The 16,971-nt window shown below is 45.7% G+C and overlaps 1 protein-coding gene across 1 annotated transcript in view; it reads right to left on the reverse strand.

Annotated features, from left to right (window-relative positions):
* LAP3 (leucine aminopeptidase 3) overlaps positions 1-16,971 on the reverse strand; it is a 154,773-nt gene that overhangs the window by 119,371 nt on the left and 18,431 nt on the right. Inside the window, exons 4-6 of the mRNA XM_029590495.1 lie at positions 14,029-14,134; positions 12,323-12,482; positions 5,930-6,094 (exon numbers count right to left, since the gene is read on the reverse strand). Coding sequence (XP_029446355.1) covers positions 5,930-6,094; positions 12,323-12,482; positions 14,029-14,134 — 431 coding nt within the window. The remainder of the gene's footprint in view (positions 1-5,929; positions 6,095-12,322; positions 12,483-14,028; positions 14,135-16,971) is intronic.

Consider the following 16,971-nt stretch of genomic DNA (forward strand, 5'->3'; position numbering starts at 1 on the left):
CCTTCTTGGTACTTGACTCTACTACTCTAGCCCTTTCCCCCAGTTTAGTTCCCTTACGTTACATGTAATTTCTATTTTTCCAAAGTTAATGGTTACCCCGGTTCAATGTAAACAGACGTGATATTCCCATGAATGTCGGCATAGAAAAGTTTTAAATAAATAAATAAGAAGGTGGATAGGATTTACCTCATCCAGAAAGTTGTTGGATTCAATAAGCGTAAGCTGTCCCACCAGTCAGTGGTGGTCGAATCCGCTATCAAGAGGGCCAAGCATTCTCGGACCCATTCCTCTGCGCCCCCAGGGAAGGCCCACAGAGCGATGGATGCTCTTGGGAGGAAGGTGTTCTAAAGGTGTCATGCTTATTGCCCACATTGCTGACCACCAGCTCTACATGAGCCAATACTCGTGGGACATCTGGAAGCAGGAGCAAGAGATGGCTGAGCAGCTACCTCAACAGCAGCAAGACACCCTCATGTCGCTGGTGCACAAGGCTTTGCAGTATGGAAAATATGAGGTCCGTGCAACCTATGTTTTTGAGATAGTATCAAAAGTCTCTGCAGCAGCAATTGGCACCCATAGAATGGCATCGCTGCGGGCCTCGGATCTCCGACCTGAGGTACAGGAATGACTTTCTGTCCTGTACACAGCACATCAGCATCTCTTTGTAGACAGGGTGAGGGACGCTGTGACCCAACTCTGGGAGCATCATGAAACCCAACTCTCTACCAGCACTCCAGACCCATCCTCCTCTTCCAGGCGGGTATCAAGGCCAGTGCCAAGGAAGTCCTTCTTTCGCCAAAGAAAGTACTATCTTCCACCTCCTCAATCCCGTCCACATCAGAGTTCCCGCGGCCGTTCCAGGCAGCAGAGAGCTGCCAAGCCCTAGCCGACTCCTCAGTCAAACCTGGGACGGTGTTTTTACTGGGCTGCAGCGAACGTGAATCAGTTGCCTATGCTTGGGGCGATGGACTTTCTAGTTGAGGGCAGGCTGCGGTTCTTTGCAAACCTGTGGCCAGTGTAACCTCGGATTAGTGGGTTCTGTCCATTGTCCATCAGGGGTACCAATTAAACCTATTGGGTGTCCCTGTAAAGCTGCTCCTGGTACTCTTTGTCATATGTTCACCAAGTGCCCCCAATTACAGCCTTTTTGGAATCTCATCACGACTTACTAGATAAACTTTTGGGTTGTCATCTCTCCTGGTAGGAGTTTCTATATATTTCTGCTTTTGGGGTACTGAATGTTTGTTATCTTGTGGGCGGCAGATGTTTTTTGGCTGTGGCTCTTCTTCTCACAAATAAAGTTATTCTGCTGAGCTGGAAATCTGAGGATGTTCCTTCCTTCATCTAGTAGAAAGCCTTGATGAGAAACTGCACAACTGGAACTAATCTGGAAGCGGAAGCGGGACTTGGTGGCTCACAGATTCCCTATCAGTCTTCAAGATTATTATTTTGTTTTGTGGGACAAATTGCTTTCTTCCTCTTAAAGAGTCTACTTTGCCAGGGTCACGCAGGATGACCTAACCTCTGAGTTTTTTTCTTTTTATATCTCGTGGGTTGCTTTTGGTGTGTTTGTATGTTGGTGTGGTGGATGTGTGGGTTATGAGTGTATTTGTCTGTGGGTGTGCATGGTTTTTGGTGGTATGAGTTTTCAAGGTTAGAAAACTGGGTCATTTTGCTCCCATCTGTACCAATAAGCAGGCTGTGGTTGTTCTTTACTGTCATTGTTTATTGTTCTTTTGCAATTAACTCAAAAACAAATTAAAAAAAAAAACAAAACCTATTGGGTGTCCCGCCAAATTGCCCTCTGTGCCTGTATTGGGGGCCAGTAGCACATCAGGAAGTACTACTAATGAAGTTTGCCTCCCTCTTAATGGCCAGAGCAGTCAAGCCCGTCCCACCAGGGCAAAGAGGGCAGGGATTTTACACCAGGTACTTTCTGATTCCAAAGAGAACAGAAGGACTTCATCCCATCCTAGACCTGACTTGAACAAATTTCTAAAAAAAGAAAAAAAGTTCAAGATGGTTTCCATGGGCACCTCAATCCCCCTTTTCCAAAACGAGGACTAGCTATGCTCCCTCGACCTGCAGGACGCAAACCCTCACATCAAGATCTTCCAGAGTCACAAGAAGTATCTCCAGTTTATAGTGGGAAACCAGCACTTCCAGTACCGGGTATTGCTGTTCAGGCTTGCATCCGCCCCCACAGGTCTTTACAAAAAATGCCTAGTCGCGGTGGAGGCACACCTCTGCAGACCGGGAGTGCATATGTTTCCCTATCTGGATGATTGGCTGGTCAAGAGCTCGCCTCAGGCAGGGGCCACAGGTCCATGAGCTTGACCATTCGGGTGTTGGAGTCACTAGGGTTCGTTCTCAACTACATAAAGTCCCATCTTAGGCCGTCACTTCAATTGGGCTTCATCAGAGCCTTGCTGGATACGGCTCAGGCCTAGGCCTTTTTGCAGTGACAGAGGGCTGTCGCAGTAACAGCCACTGTGGCAGAGGTTCACCAGAGCCAGCAGGTTATCAGCTTGGTACATGTTGGGGGCTGTTGAGCCACATGGCCGCGACCACCCATTGTTACTCCCTTGGCACACTTGCACATGTTCAGAGTCCAATGGACCCTGAGGTCTCAGTGGCAACAAGCCACTCACAGCCTCCACACGATCGATTCCAAGTCTCTCCGTCTCTCTCAGGGACTCCTTGACCTGGTGGCGGGTACTTTCCAATCTGAAACGGGGAATCTCCTTTTGGAATCTTCTCACTCAAATTGTGTTAACCACGATGCATCTACCCTGGGGTGGGTAGCTCATGTGGATGGGCTCGGCACCCAGGGCTTGTAGTCTGCTAAGGAACGTTCTTGTCAAATCAACTTCCTGGAGGTCTGGGCGATCAGGTACACGCTATGGGCTTTCAGAGATCAACTGTCCAACAAAGTTATCCTGATCCAGACCGAAAACCAGGAAGCCATGTGGTATGTCAACAAGCAGGGATGCACAGGATCGTACATCCTGTGTCAGAAAGCAGTCCAGATCTGGTCGTGGGCCTTGTCCCACTGGATGGTGCTCAGGATCATGTATCTAGCCAGGACAGAGAACATGATAGCAGACAGGCTGAGTTGAGCCTTCAGACTCCATGAGTGATCCCTGGACCAGGGGGGGGGGGGGGGGGGGTAGTGAATCGGATATTCCACCTCTGAGGGAGCCTGGATGTAGATCTGTTCACGTCCCCCTGCAACAGGAAGGTGCCTCATTTCTGCTCCCAGCACAGGACAGATGGCAAACCAGCCTCAGATGCCACTGGGGCAAGGACTTCTGTATGCGAATCCTCCAATTCCCTTAGTGGCGAAGACTCTCTTGAAGCTTTGTGAGGACAAAGGGTCTATGATTTTCATAGCACTCCACTGGCCGTGACAGGTCTGGTTTCTATTCCTTCAGTTGTCGTCTATTCAGAGACCGATCAGTCTGGGGCTTTCCCCAGATCTCATCATGCAGAATCAGAGCAGGCTGCAGCATTCCAACCTCCAGGCCTTGTCGCCTGGATATTGAGAGGCTAATCCTGCAGCCGCTTGATCTTTTGGAAGATGTGTCTTGGGTCCATGTGGCTTTTACAAGCTTTCACTAGAAAGTCCTATGGACTGAAGTGGAGGTGGTTTTCCGTGTGGTGTGAACAGAAAGCCCTAGATCCGTTCTCCAGCCCCACAGAAAAACTGCTTGATTACCTTCTACACCTATCGAAGGCTGGCCTAAACACCACCTCTGTTAGAGTTCATCTTAGTGTGATTGGCACTTACCACCCTGGTGTAGAAGGTACACCCATCTCTGTACAGCCCATAGTTGTACGTTTCATGCGGGGCCTGCTTCAGCTGAAACCTCCTCTAAGGCCTCCCACTGCGTCTTGGGACCTCAACATGGTGTTAACTCAGCTGATAAAAGCTCCTTTTGAGCCACTGCGCACCTGTGACCTGAGTTACCTGACCTGGAAGGTCATATTTTTGGTGGCGGTCACTTCAGCATGCAGGGTCAGCAAGCTCCAGGCCTTGGTGACATACACCATATGCTAAATTTTATCATGACAGGGAGGTTCTGCGTATGCACCCTGAAGTTCCTGCCTAAGCTGGTGATGGATTTCCATCTTAACCAGTTAATCATCCTGCTAACTTTCTTTCCCAGGCCCCATTCGCACTAAGATAAACGAGCACTGCACAATTTGGACGGCAAGCAAGCCTTAGCCTTCTATCTGGAGTAGACAGAAGCCGATAAGACAGTCCACCCAACTTTTTATTTCTTTTGAGAAGAATAGGTTGAGAGTTGCCATTGACAAACAGATACTATCCAATTGGTTAGCAGATTCCATCTCCTTCTGTTAAGCCCAGGCAGGGCTGCATCTTGGGAGTCATGTCAAGGCTCATTCTGTCAGAGCCATGGCAGTATTGATGGCCCGCTTGCAAGCAGTTCCCATGGAGATCTCCAAGGCTGCCATGTGGAGTTCTCCCCACACATTCACATCCCATTACTGTCTGGATAGGGTTGGCCAATGCAACAGAAGGTTCGGCCAGACTTTTCTCCAGAATCTGTTTGAGGTGTAGAACCCAACTCTCTCTCAACCTAGAGCCCGCTGTTTGGGTTCAGGCTGTCTCCCCCTGTTTCCAACAGACACCCAATCATTGGCATCTGGTTGGGTGTCTGTTGGTCCCCTTTTATTTTGGGGAGCAGCCATGTGTGAGAATTACTATTCTGCCTGTCCTTGGAGAAAGCAGAGTTGCTTACCTGTAACAGATTATCTCTAAGGACTGCAGGATGTTAGCCTTCATGAAACCCGCCTGCCATCCTGCAGAGTTGGATTTCTCCTATTTTTATTTTAATCGTAGTTCTATATTATGAGACTTGAAGAGGAACCCCGCATGGATGCGTAGTTTAGGGCATGCTCAGTGTGCTTAGTCAAAGTTTCTAGAACCTTTGACATAAGTTTTCCACATTGGGCTCGATCGGATGATTTCACCCATGTATGTGGACTAACATCCTGCTATCCTTGGAGAATATTTGTTTCAGGTAAGCAACTCTGCTTTATTTTACTGTGGCTTCCTATGGCTTCTCCCTATAGCATACCCACAATTCAAAGCCTCTATTCTACAATTCTAAAACCTAACACTCCGCTTGCTTTCTTATGGTACTCTCACATCTGAAAAACTCCTTTCACAGATATAGCCTTCCTCCCATTCATCAACTACCATCAACTGTCCTCAGTAGCAAATGTACAACACATTAACAAATTATAGTTCCACGAGAATAAAAAAACTTTTATTGTCGTGGAAGTATAATTCATTATTGCTCTTGCCCATGAAGTAAGGCGCCCATGAAATAAGGCCCCCAAAAGTAAATGTCAGCAGTAGCACTGGTATCCAAAAATGTTGTTAGTCCAGCAAAATGTTATCACAACTTCCCAAGCATACTGTTTTTCCAAGGACCAGTACTACAATAAATATTCTGTTAAACTCAGCAACAGACTGGATCTACAGGGCACCAACAAGGGATACAAGGCTGCACATCCAAACAGACAATTTCATTACTGTTTTCTTTGATTTCTCTGAAACAAAATGAAAATGGCTTGACATTTCTCAGTACAAGCATGTGAATACAACTACTACTTCTTCTGGAATTTATATGACACCCTGCTCAGGGTGCCTCACATACTGTAGATCAATATAAGAATTCAATAGAGAACAATATATTTATAGGTTAAAGGCTAGCTTCAGCAATTGTGTCTATAGTCAGGATTTCAAAACTGAAAAAAAAAAATGCCTTGAATATTACTGGGTAGGGCGTGCCATATTTTCAGGACAAGAAAAAAGGTGCAGAACTAAAACTGTAAGAATGGCATTCGCTCTTCACATACCCAAACACCTACCACCAGAAGCCAACATAAAAAATACCTTATGTGAACCTTCACATCACCACCAGCCGCTTGGAGTTTCTGCTCAATCAGTTCTGCAAATTTAATGGGAGTTATATAATTTGCTGGGGCTTCCATCAACTGCCGTGCCAGGTTCTGTCCCTCTGCGTAGAGGACTCCTTTTTGCCAGGCTTCCTTTTCAGTGCTGAATAAAAAAGGACATGCAAAGTTGTCTCACAGTAGAAATGTGTCACAGTAGGTACATTACAACCATTTTTGTCTATGGGGGAAAAAAACTTAGTAAATCAGGTCCATGGTTTGGCTTTGTTTACATTGCTCCTTTAGATAAATTGTGTGCGCAGTATAAGAATAAGGCAAACACACATGCACATTATTATAAATAGTTTGAACCACAGTTATTTCAGTTGTCGTTAAAACAAAGTGATTAACATCTCACTATTGTTTCATTCTCAAGGAGATATTAATGCTTAGAGTTTCTGAACACACCCCATGCTTAAATCCACAATGGTGGGAGTTACTAAGTAAATTACAGAATTGCTATGGTGACCCTCATGCGAGGTCTACACAAGCATCATAGAACTGTAAAACAAAGCATGAACATAAAAATCTTCCCCTCTCCTCGAGTCCATTGTTAAAAGCAGAAAAAGTGTGTCCACATTCTTTGCTGCAACTGCACCATAGTCAACCATAAAAGGCTGCAGACTGCTGGCTGCTATAGGAAAATTGGTTATCTGCTAATTTTCGTTCCTGTATTACCACAGATCAGTCCAGACAAGTGGGTTATGAATCCCTACCAGCAGATGGAGGCAGAGGACAAAAACTTGAGGCACTGCTACATAACAGAGTGCCACCTGCAGTCCCTCAGTATTGAACTGTACCCAAGCTAAAGAATTAGAAACTACAAAATGTCCTCTATGGTGAACAGATAAAGCAGGGCTGGAAACTCCCTGCTCTGGAGCCCCTTTGATATCCAAAAAACACACAAAGTTAATTAGCAAAAATCAACCAGATTATGATGATCAAGAAACAGTCTTTTGGCAGAGACGGGGAGAGTCTCTGACTGATCTGTGGTATTACAGGAACGAAAATTAGCAAGTAAGAACCAATTTTCTTTTCCTGTACATACCCATATCACTCCAGACAAGTGAGATGTACACAAGCACCCCAGACTGGGTGGGAACACGAAAGACCCACGCGCAACATACCCTCACCAAAAGACACCTCTTGCCGGGCGTGCACTTCCAAACGGTAATGTGTGGTGAAAGTGTGAAACGAAGACTACACTGATGTTCTGCAGATCTCCTGAGGAGAAAGCAATTGACACTCTGCCCAAGAAGCTGCCTTCGCCCTGGTAGAATGTGCTTTCAGCCCCTGTGGAACCTTACGATAGCCTCCCTAAGCCACCGTGCAATTGTGGCCTTCTAGGCCTTATCACCTTTCTTCGCTCCTCCAAACAAAAAGATGATCTGAGTGACCTCCAGATAATGCAATATCACCTGGCGTACATCCAACCGATGCAGTTCTCTTTCCTGAGGGGAATCCCTGGACAACTCTCTGGGAAGCCCAGAAGATCCACCATCTGATTGAAATGGAAAGAGGACACCAACTTCGATAAAAGGGAGGGAACAGTTTGCAACATAACCCCATCATTAGAAATACGCAAAAAGGGGTTTCTGCATGACAGAGTCTGCAACTCTGAAATCCACCTGGCCAAACAAATTGCCGCCAGAAAAACTGTCTTCAAGGTCAGGTCCTTCAACGTCGCCCTTCTCAAGGGCTCAAAGAACCCAAAGAACCAAATTGAGGTTCTAATCGGGACACAATTTCTGCACCGGAGGACACAAATGCTTCACTCCTTTCAGAAAACGAACTGCATCAGGGTGGGAGGCTAACCACCTCTGTCGCACCTTGCCCCTAAAGGACCCCAAAGTGAGCACCTGTATGCGGAGTGAATTATAAGCCAATCCCTTAGACAAAAACCCTCCAGACCCTGGCATATGCTACAGAGGTCAAGGGTCGCCGCACCTGGAGGAGGGTAGAAATCATCTGTTCCAAATAGCCCTTCAGACGCAAGCGCCATCTCTCAAAAGCCATGCTGTGAGACAAAAGTGATCCTCCTGATCTGAAAATATGGGTCCCTGTCATAGCAAGGGAGGCAGATGAGCCAATCTGAGGGGTCCTTCGACCGCAAGATACACGAGATCAGCAAACTAAGGGCAACATGGCCACTCTGGCACTACCAGCACCACAGATCCTGGATGAGACTATGGGCTGAAGAATGTATCTGATGAGGAGCCACGAGGGAAAACACTTACAATAGGATCCCCGTCGGCCAAAGGCACACCAAAGCATCCAGGCCTACCATGTCAATCTCTTTTCTGTGACTGATAAACCTTGTCTTTCCTTTGGCCTGCGTCACCATCAGATCCAGTTGAGGTATGCCCCATCTGGCACAGATGCGATCCCAAGCTTCCGGGGACAATCTCCATTCCCCCGGGTCCAACTATTGTCTACTGATGTACGCCATTGTTGTTGCGTTGTCTGAAAAAACCCAGACCATCCTGCCTTTGATTCAGGGGATAGACACCTCCCAACGCTTGTTGAACTGCCCTCGTTTCTAGGTGACTGATGGACCAGACTCTCTCCTTCGCTGACCACAGGCCATGAGTCAAACGCCCCATGCACATCACGCCCCAAACTTGAAGACTGGCGTCCATGGTCACTACCACCCAGTCCTGGGTCTCCAGATCCACACCCTTCTCCTGACTGGGATGCGATAGCTACCTCGACAGACTGGATCTGGACTTTTGTAGGAGAGGTAAAGGCAGATGATACTCCTCTGACACGGGATTCCACCTGGATAAAAATGCACACTGCAATGGTCTCAATTGTGCGAATGCCCATGGGACCAAATCCAACGTGGAGGCCAAGGACCCCAGAACCAGCAAATAGTCCCAGGCCGTTGGCACTGAAAGTCGAAGCAGCCAAGCCACCTGCGCATGCAATTTGGTCACTCTGTCAGGAGTCAAAAACACTCTGCTCCATTGGGTATCAAATAGTACCCCCAGATACTCCAGTGACTGAGAAGGAACCAAGTGACTCTTCGCCACATTTATCACCCAACCTAGCGACCATAATTCTCTGGATCGACTTCTGACACTCTTCCTCCTTCTTTGCTTGAATCATCCCGTCATCCAAATACGGATGGGACCAACACTCCCTTTCTGCGAAGGGCTGCTGCCACTACCACCACCACCTTCTTTGTGAAGGTCCAAGGTGCCATGGAGAACCCGAAGGGAAGGGCCTGAAATTGAAAATGGTGGCAAAACACCTTGAAATGCAGGAACCTCTGATGCTCCCGCCGAATGGGAATATAGAGTTACGTCTCCGTCAGATCCAATGACGCCAAGAACTCTCCTCTGCGGACCACCGCCATTAATATCCTTAACGTTTCCATCCAAAAACACGTTACTCATAGAGCTCTGTTTACCTTCTGCAAGTCGAGGATGGGCCAATATGTGCCTTCCTTCTTTGGCACTACAAAGTAAATGGAATACCTTCCTTGTCCATGTTCTTCCTTTGGAACTGGAACAATGAAGTTGAAGCACAACAGCCTCTGCAGAATCCCCTGGATGGCCTCCTGCTTTTTCCAAGAGACGATATAGGACTCCAGAAAGGTTTCCCCAACAGGACAAGAGAATTCTAGTGCATAACCATCACGAACCACCTCTAACACCCAGTGGTCCAAGATAATCCTAGCCCACTCTTCGTAAAAGCTGGATAATCTGCCCCCTACTGCTTCTATAGAAGAATGGACTAAGTTGGCTTCATTGCAAAGATTTTCCACCACGGGCCCCCTTCACCGGCATTGTCCCTGGCAGGTCTACGGGCTCCTCGAAAAGACTGCTGACGTCCTGCTGACTGCTTAGTTCCCGCCCCGGAGACAAGCTTGCCAGAACGGAATCTACGCGAATCCCGAAACTGAGACAGAGGCAGAAAAACCTTCTTGCCGGACTTTCGGACCTTTGGTAACTTATTTCCCTTGGACTCTCCCAAAGTTTTCATCAGCTGATCAAAATTCTCCCCAAACAGGAGTTTCCCTTAAAGGGAAGATTACACAGCTAGGCCTTGGACCTGATGTCTGCAGACCAATTTCACAGCTGCAAAAGCCTGTGAGCTGCTGCTACTACCGAGACCATGCTCCTGGCCGAAGTGTGGAACAAGTCGTAAAGAGCATCTGCGACATAGGCCACTACAGCCTCCAAACGCACTGCTTGCAGAGAATGCCCATCCCTAGAGGAAGCCGGTTCTCGCAACTTCTGCATCCAGCAGAGGTAGGCTTTCTGCATCATGCTACTACAGATTGAGGCCTGGAAACTCAAAGCAGACACCTCAAACAATCATTTCAATAGAATCTCCAACTTGCGGTCCAGTACATCCCTCAAAGCGGCTGCCCTCGCCACTGGAATGGTCGTTTTCTTAGTGACTGCTGAAACTGCCGTGTCCGCCTTTGGTACTCCCAGAAGCTCCAAGGTCTCCTCCATCAGTGGATAAAGCTAAGCCATTGCTGTTCCAACCTTCAGGCCTGCTTCCAGGGAGTCCCACTCCCGGTTCACCAGCTTGCAAATCTTTTTCGGCAAAGAATAGGCACTAGGGAGCCCCCCCGCAGAAAGTCTAGGACTGGGTTCATACCCTCATTGTCCGACTCCTGAGTCACCTTCACCCCCAATTCCTGTAAAACTTATGGAATGAGGTGATGCAACTCCCGAGGTTCCCTTCATCACCTACCATGAACTGGGTGAGCAGACGAAGTCCCACAGACCCTGTAGGCTGCTACACGCGGTTTTGGCACCATTCCTGCAGCAGTACAGGCCCCACAGGCAGCTCTACCTGCGAGTCGCATGCGTGCACTGGCACACATAACAGGACTAACAGGCCGCACACATGACAATAACCTTGCACATCGGCTTCCCAGCAAAAGCGATCGGAGCGACATGCAGGAAAACCCCGAAGCAAAAGTAGAGAGAGCCCCGCTGACAAAAGGTGCCGGCCCGAGGCCCCGATTGACAGGGAATGAGAAAGGAAACCACACCCACGGTCTCGGAGAGCCAAGCCGCGACTTCCCTCACCGCCCCCAGAACTCCCGGAGCGAGGGAAAAGGGAGAGGAACACTCCTCAACCTTCCCCTCCTGAAGTGCCGACAGCTCCCGCTGTCCCTAAGGACCTCATCACTGACTGTTCCTTCCAGCTGCTGCAAAAAGAAATGAGACCACTTTTTTTTTCTTAGCTTAAAGAAAACAGGGTACTTCCTTGACAGGCTGGTGCAGACTCAGGAGGAGGCATCAGTGACCCTGAGGGAGCCAGTCCCCTGACTATCAGAATCTCTGGCCGGTCTAGGGCAAACACCAGCCACGGGTTTCCAACTCCCCGGTTGCCCTGCTGCACCTGAGGGATGGTCCACGAAGGAACCTAACATCTCAGGTAGCCTTTGGAACTTCTGTTTTTCTGATCTGTCTCTCAAAATAAATTTGGTCAGACTGCAGGTTAGCACCTCTACCATCTGCTGGAGACAGAGAAATACTAAGGGACTGCAGGTGGCACTCTCGGTTATGTAGCAGTGCCTCAAGGTTTTGTTCTCTGCCTCCACCTGCTAGAAGGGCTGCTTAACCCACTTGTCTGAACTGATCTGGGTATGTATAGGAACTGAATATTAAAGTCTGGTGGGATTCATTCTGGAAGAAAGGCCACCAAGAAATACAAATGATTATTGTTTGAACAGACAGGGAAAAAAATAAAACAGAAAAAAAATAAAGATCCATTCGAGGGAAACTGGAAAAAAAATAGAGCTCTCACTAAGTATTACATATCCCTATTTAATCTGTAGCATTTTGCGATTGTTCACAAGCACGAGACCTGCTAGTAGGTTTGACCTTATAAACAAAATTGATCAGGAACATCTTTTGAACTGTTAGTTAATGACAAGGCTGAATAGCTTTACTATTTAAATAAGTAATGCAACCCAGGTGACCAAAAAAATTAGCTAGACTGACATGCTACTTGAGGGTGTATACAGCCAACTTTATAGCGAATACAGCTCTACAGGAGAAATAAACATTAAAGTTTAAATGTCATTTGCTCTGCAAATTCCTGGACTTGTACTCCATGGTTCTGTGCTGGCCCTCCAATCCCTTGCAAAGCCACGCTGATGCACGGTGCCAAACCAGCACTCCCCACCTCACAGACTAAGATGAGATACCTCTCACTGCTGAGCAGTCCTGTACAAAACAAGGCATGCATAGATTCAGACAGACCACATAGACAACTAATTAGTTCTAGCTATTTTATTTTGCTCTTTTCCCATATTGCTTGAATAGTTTTACTGAGCATAACTCTTGACATCAGTTCTCTTTACCTTCCATGCAGATGTGCAGCAACAGGCTTTTTCTTCTTTTCCTTTAGCTCATTATATTCAAACAACCCAAGGACAGATCCTTCAGCAGCGGCTTGCGCATCCCCACAGGGATCCACTTCTACACACGCGATCTCCAGGTCCTGCACCAGCCGGCATCCAGCTGTAAAACAGTAAGTGCTGATGAAACAAACCGAGAATGTATCACAATACAGCAACTAAGTCTCTAAAAAGAGATGGTACAGAGTTCAGCTGAGTGCCTTTAAGTTCTAAAAGCATGCTACATATCCCAAGTGTCCTCCCCAGGCCTGCCTGCCTGCCCGCCCAGCCCCAACCTACCCCAAACAATTGGTACTGGCCGCTGACGGGACCCAGCCCATGTTGGAGATGAACAGAAAGTCTGGCTACTGCGGTACTGAAGTGGAGAGCTGGAGGGTACAGGGTAAGGGGAGGGATGCCGAGGGGAGATAAAAGGGTTGCAAATTGATCAGTCCAGTCAGGCATGCAAAAGGCAATGAGGCTGATACTCAAAGGGATTGTCTGGGCAACATTTCGCATTGCCTGTAAAAATCTGAGTTTTAAACATTCCCCTCCCACTCATTACCCAAACAAAATTTAGTCAAGTAGAAAAAGAGGCAGTGCTAGAGGTGCTCCAGAGGTGGGGGCTAAGCTTTAACCGGTGAGCACAGATGTTCAATGCTACCTTGTTAAAGACAGCTGGTTAACTCTGGTAGGAAAAGTAGCTGTCCTAAAGCCACTCAGCTCACTTACGCCAGGTGTATTCAGCAGAATGCTTATCTGAGTGTGTTCCCCTGAATATGCAGGAAAAGATACTTGGGAAATGTTTCCACTGACCAGCCCACTGAATTTTTATCTCAATATTTTGGAAGAGTGTTGGAGGGGGCGGGGTGGAGATGGGGAATATCAAGTTTGATGTGTTTATAATTCTACAGTCAGCCACAAAACAGAAAAAAATCTACTTTTTAATTCTATCATAGGTTATTGGTCTCCTTCAAAACTGATTTGTATATCATAAGTCAATGTACTCCTCTGTCATTACTAGCAGGGGTGGAGGTCAAGGGTGGAGTGAGGGAAGCTTGGCTTTTCTGCTTCATTCAGGGCCAGTCTCCCAAGACACATGCCTATCAAATCCAGGGAATGCTGTTCGAGACCTCTGCAACTTCCCAATATCCCCAAAAGGCTGCCTTCCTTGCTGTTCACACCTTTGAGGATCTCCTCTGTCATGACCACTTCCAAGCAAACAACATCTAGAGATCCTTTCTCCCAAAATGGCTCTCACACCACAGATGCTAGCAACACTCCCTTCTCCTGTGCATGTCATTTTACTGGATAGGTACTCTGAAAGTAGGACTCTGATTAGACACAGTGCTTTCAGATTGCACAAAACCCCTGGAGATCCTCTAGTGAATCTCTCTCCTAACTCGAGAAGGTTCTTCCCCGATTCCCCCACTCGAAGCCGGGATTTCTCCTTCACTCACCGTCTCCCCGAGGCTCTCTCTTCCAACCACCTTTCCCTCTAGGACCATGCTATTAAGAACATTCCATTAAAGGCTCACCCAAAAAGTGGCTTTAGGAATTGGAATGCATCGAATGTGCGTCATCTTAGTATCGGCAGTAACTTTGGTGGGGAATCCAGCGGACCTACCCTCCCCTACCGAAATTACACACGGTCACTTCAAATTATTAACCTGAGACAGCTGCTCGAATGTTTTCTTTGCTCTCATTCCACTGCTCTTGATCACTCACTCCAGCATCTTTTTTACCCAAACCAACAACGACCACGCTGGGAAAGTCCTACAGGCAATAACAGAAAAGCCTCTTTCAGGTGACTTTTCAAAAGTAACAAGATTATAGAAAAATTAAACATCATAATCTTAACATCTGTATAAAATCAAGCACAAAAATTAACAGAGTAAAACAACACGCGTACTCTATTCAACAGGCAATGCTCCCATCCTGTGTCCATGGGAATTAGAATGTATTATGTTTTACTTATTTTGTAATAGGGAAAATAATAAAGCGGGTTTCAACTTTAAAAATATTTTGTGTTTTTATTTTGTAACTTTATTGTATGTTATGAATTTTGGTTTTGTAAACCGCTCTGAGTCTCTGAGAAGAGTGGGGTGTAAATTTAAAATAACTGTATCCTTGCCCAGGGGCTATTTTTTGTCTGATCACTACTTTTTAAACTAGTGCTTCATAAACTATCACGTCTTTAAAGGTGTGCTCAAAACATAAGCCAACTCCTGTTAAAAAACAAAATCCTACAGCTCCATTAGAACAATATCTTAATCTAGGTCTCTGGTCGAAAGGCCTCCCATATGCCTATAAATATGAAGGTATTCCTAGGACAAAAAGCAGCCAGAAAGGAAAGTTATTTTAAGATATTTTTTATTTTATTTTTATTTTATTTTATTTTAAGGCCCAATGCAACTCCATCACTCATTTATTAATTATTAATTATTAAAGGGCGGACAATACATATTTTAAATAAACAAATATCACAGGGTGAGAGAGGTAACGGTGGTGGGGCCGCTTGGCAATAGTGATCATAATATGATCAGATTTGATTTAATGACTGGAAAAGGAACAGTGTGCAAATCCAAGGCTCTCGTGCTAAACTTTCAAAAGGGAAACTTTGATAAAATGAGAAAAATTGTTAGAAAAAAACTGAAAGGAGCAGCTACAAAAGTAAAAAATGTCCAAGAGGCGTGGTCATTGTTAAAAAATACCATTCTAGAAGCACAGTCCAGATGTATTCCACACATTAAGAAAGGTGGAAAGAAGGCAAAACGATTACCGGCATGGTTAAAAGGGGAGGTGAAAGAAGCTATTTTAGCCAAAAGATCTTCATTCAAAAATTGGAAGAAGGATCCAACAGAAGAAAATAGGATAAAGCATAAACATTGGCAAGTTAAATGTAAGACATTGATAAGACAGGCTAAGAGAGAATTTGAAAAGAAGTTGGCTGTAGAGGCAAAAACTCACAGTAAAAACTTTTTTAAATATATCCGAAGCAGAAAGCCTGTGAGGGAGTCAGTTGGACCGTTAGATGATCGAGGGGTTAAAGGGGCACTTAGAGAAGATAAGGCCATCGCGGAAAGATTAAATGATTTCTTTGCTTCGGTGTTTACTGAAGAGGATGTTGGGGAGGTACCCGTAATGGAGAAGGTTTTCATGGGTAATGATTCAGATGGACTGAATCAAATCACGGTGAACCTAGAAGATGTGGTAGGCCTGATTGACAAACTGAAGAGTAGTAAATCACCTGGACCGGATGGTATACACCCCAGAGTTCTGAAGGAACTAAAAAATGAAATTTCAGACCTATTAGTAAAAATTTGTAACTTATCATTAAAATCATCCATTGTACCTGAAGACTGGAGGATAGCAAATGTAACCCCAATATTTAAAAGGGCTCCAGGGGCGATCCGGGAAACTACAGACCGGTTAGCCTGACTTCAGTGCCAGGAAAAATAGTGGAAAGTGTTCTAAACATCAAAATCACAGAACATATAGAAAAACATGGTTTAATGGAACAAAGTCAGCATGGCTTTACCCAGGGCAAGTCTTGCCTCACAAATCTGCTTCACTTTTTTGAAGGAGTTAATAAACATGTGGATAAAGGTGAACCGGTAGATATAGTATACTTGGATTTTCAGAAGGCGTTTGACAAAGTTCCTCATGAGAGGCTTCTAGGAAAAGTAAAAAGTCATGGGATAGGTGGCGATGTCCTTTCGTGGATTGCAAACTGGCTAAAAGACAGGAAACAGAGAGTAGGATTAAATGGGCAATTTTCTCAGTGGAAGGGAGTGGACAGTGGAGTGCCTCAGGGATCTGTATTGGGACCCTTACTGTTCAATATATTTATAAATGATCTGGAAAGAAATACGACGAGTGAGATAATCAAATTTGCAGATGACACAAAATTGTGCAGAGTAGTTAAATCACAAGCAGATTGTGATAAATTGCAGGAAGACCTTGTGAGACTGGAAAATTGGGCATCCAAATGGCAGATGAAATTTAATGTGGAAAAGTGCAAGGTGATGCATATAGGGAAAAATAACCCATGCTATAATTACACGATGTTGGGTTCCATATTAGGTGCTACAACCCAAGAAAGAGATCTAGGTGTCATAGTGGATAACACATTGAAATCGTCGGTTCAGTGTGCTGCAGCAGTCAAAAAAGCAAACAGAATGTTGGGAATTATTAGAAAAGGAATGATGAATAAAACGGAAAATGTCATAATGCCTCTGTATCGCTCCATGGTGAGACCGCACCTTGAATACTGTGTACAATTCTGGTCGCCGCATCTCAAAAAAGATATAATTGCGATGGAGAAGGTACAGAGAAGGGCTACCAAAATGATAAGGGGAATGGAACAACTCCCCTATGAGGAAAGACTAAAGAGATTAGGACTTTTCAGCTTGGAGAAGAGACGACTGAGGGGGGATATGATAGAGGTGTTTAAAATCATGAGAGGTCTAGAACGGGTAGATGTGAATCAGTTATTTACTCTTTCAGATAGTAGAAGGACTAGGGGACACTCCATGAAGTTAGCATGGGGCACATTTAAAACTAATCGGAGAAAGTTCTTTTTTACTCAACGCACAATTAAACTCTGGAAT

Source organism: Rhinatrema bivittatum, chromosome 1 (genome assembly GCF_901001135.1).
Source record: "Rhinatrema bivittatum chromosome 1, aRhiBiv1.1, whole genome shotgun sequence".
Lineage (NCBI taxonomy): Eukaryota > Metazoa > Chordata > Amphibia > Gymnophiona > Rhinatrematidae > Rhinatrema > Rhinatrema bivittatum.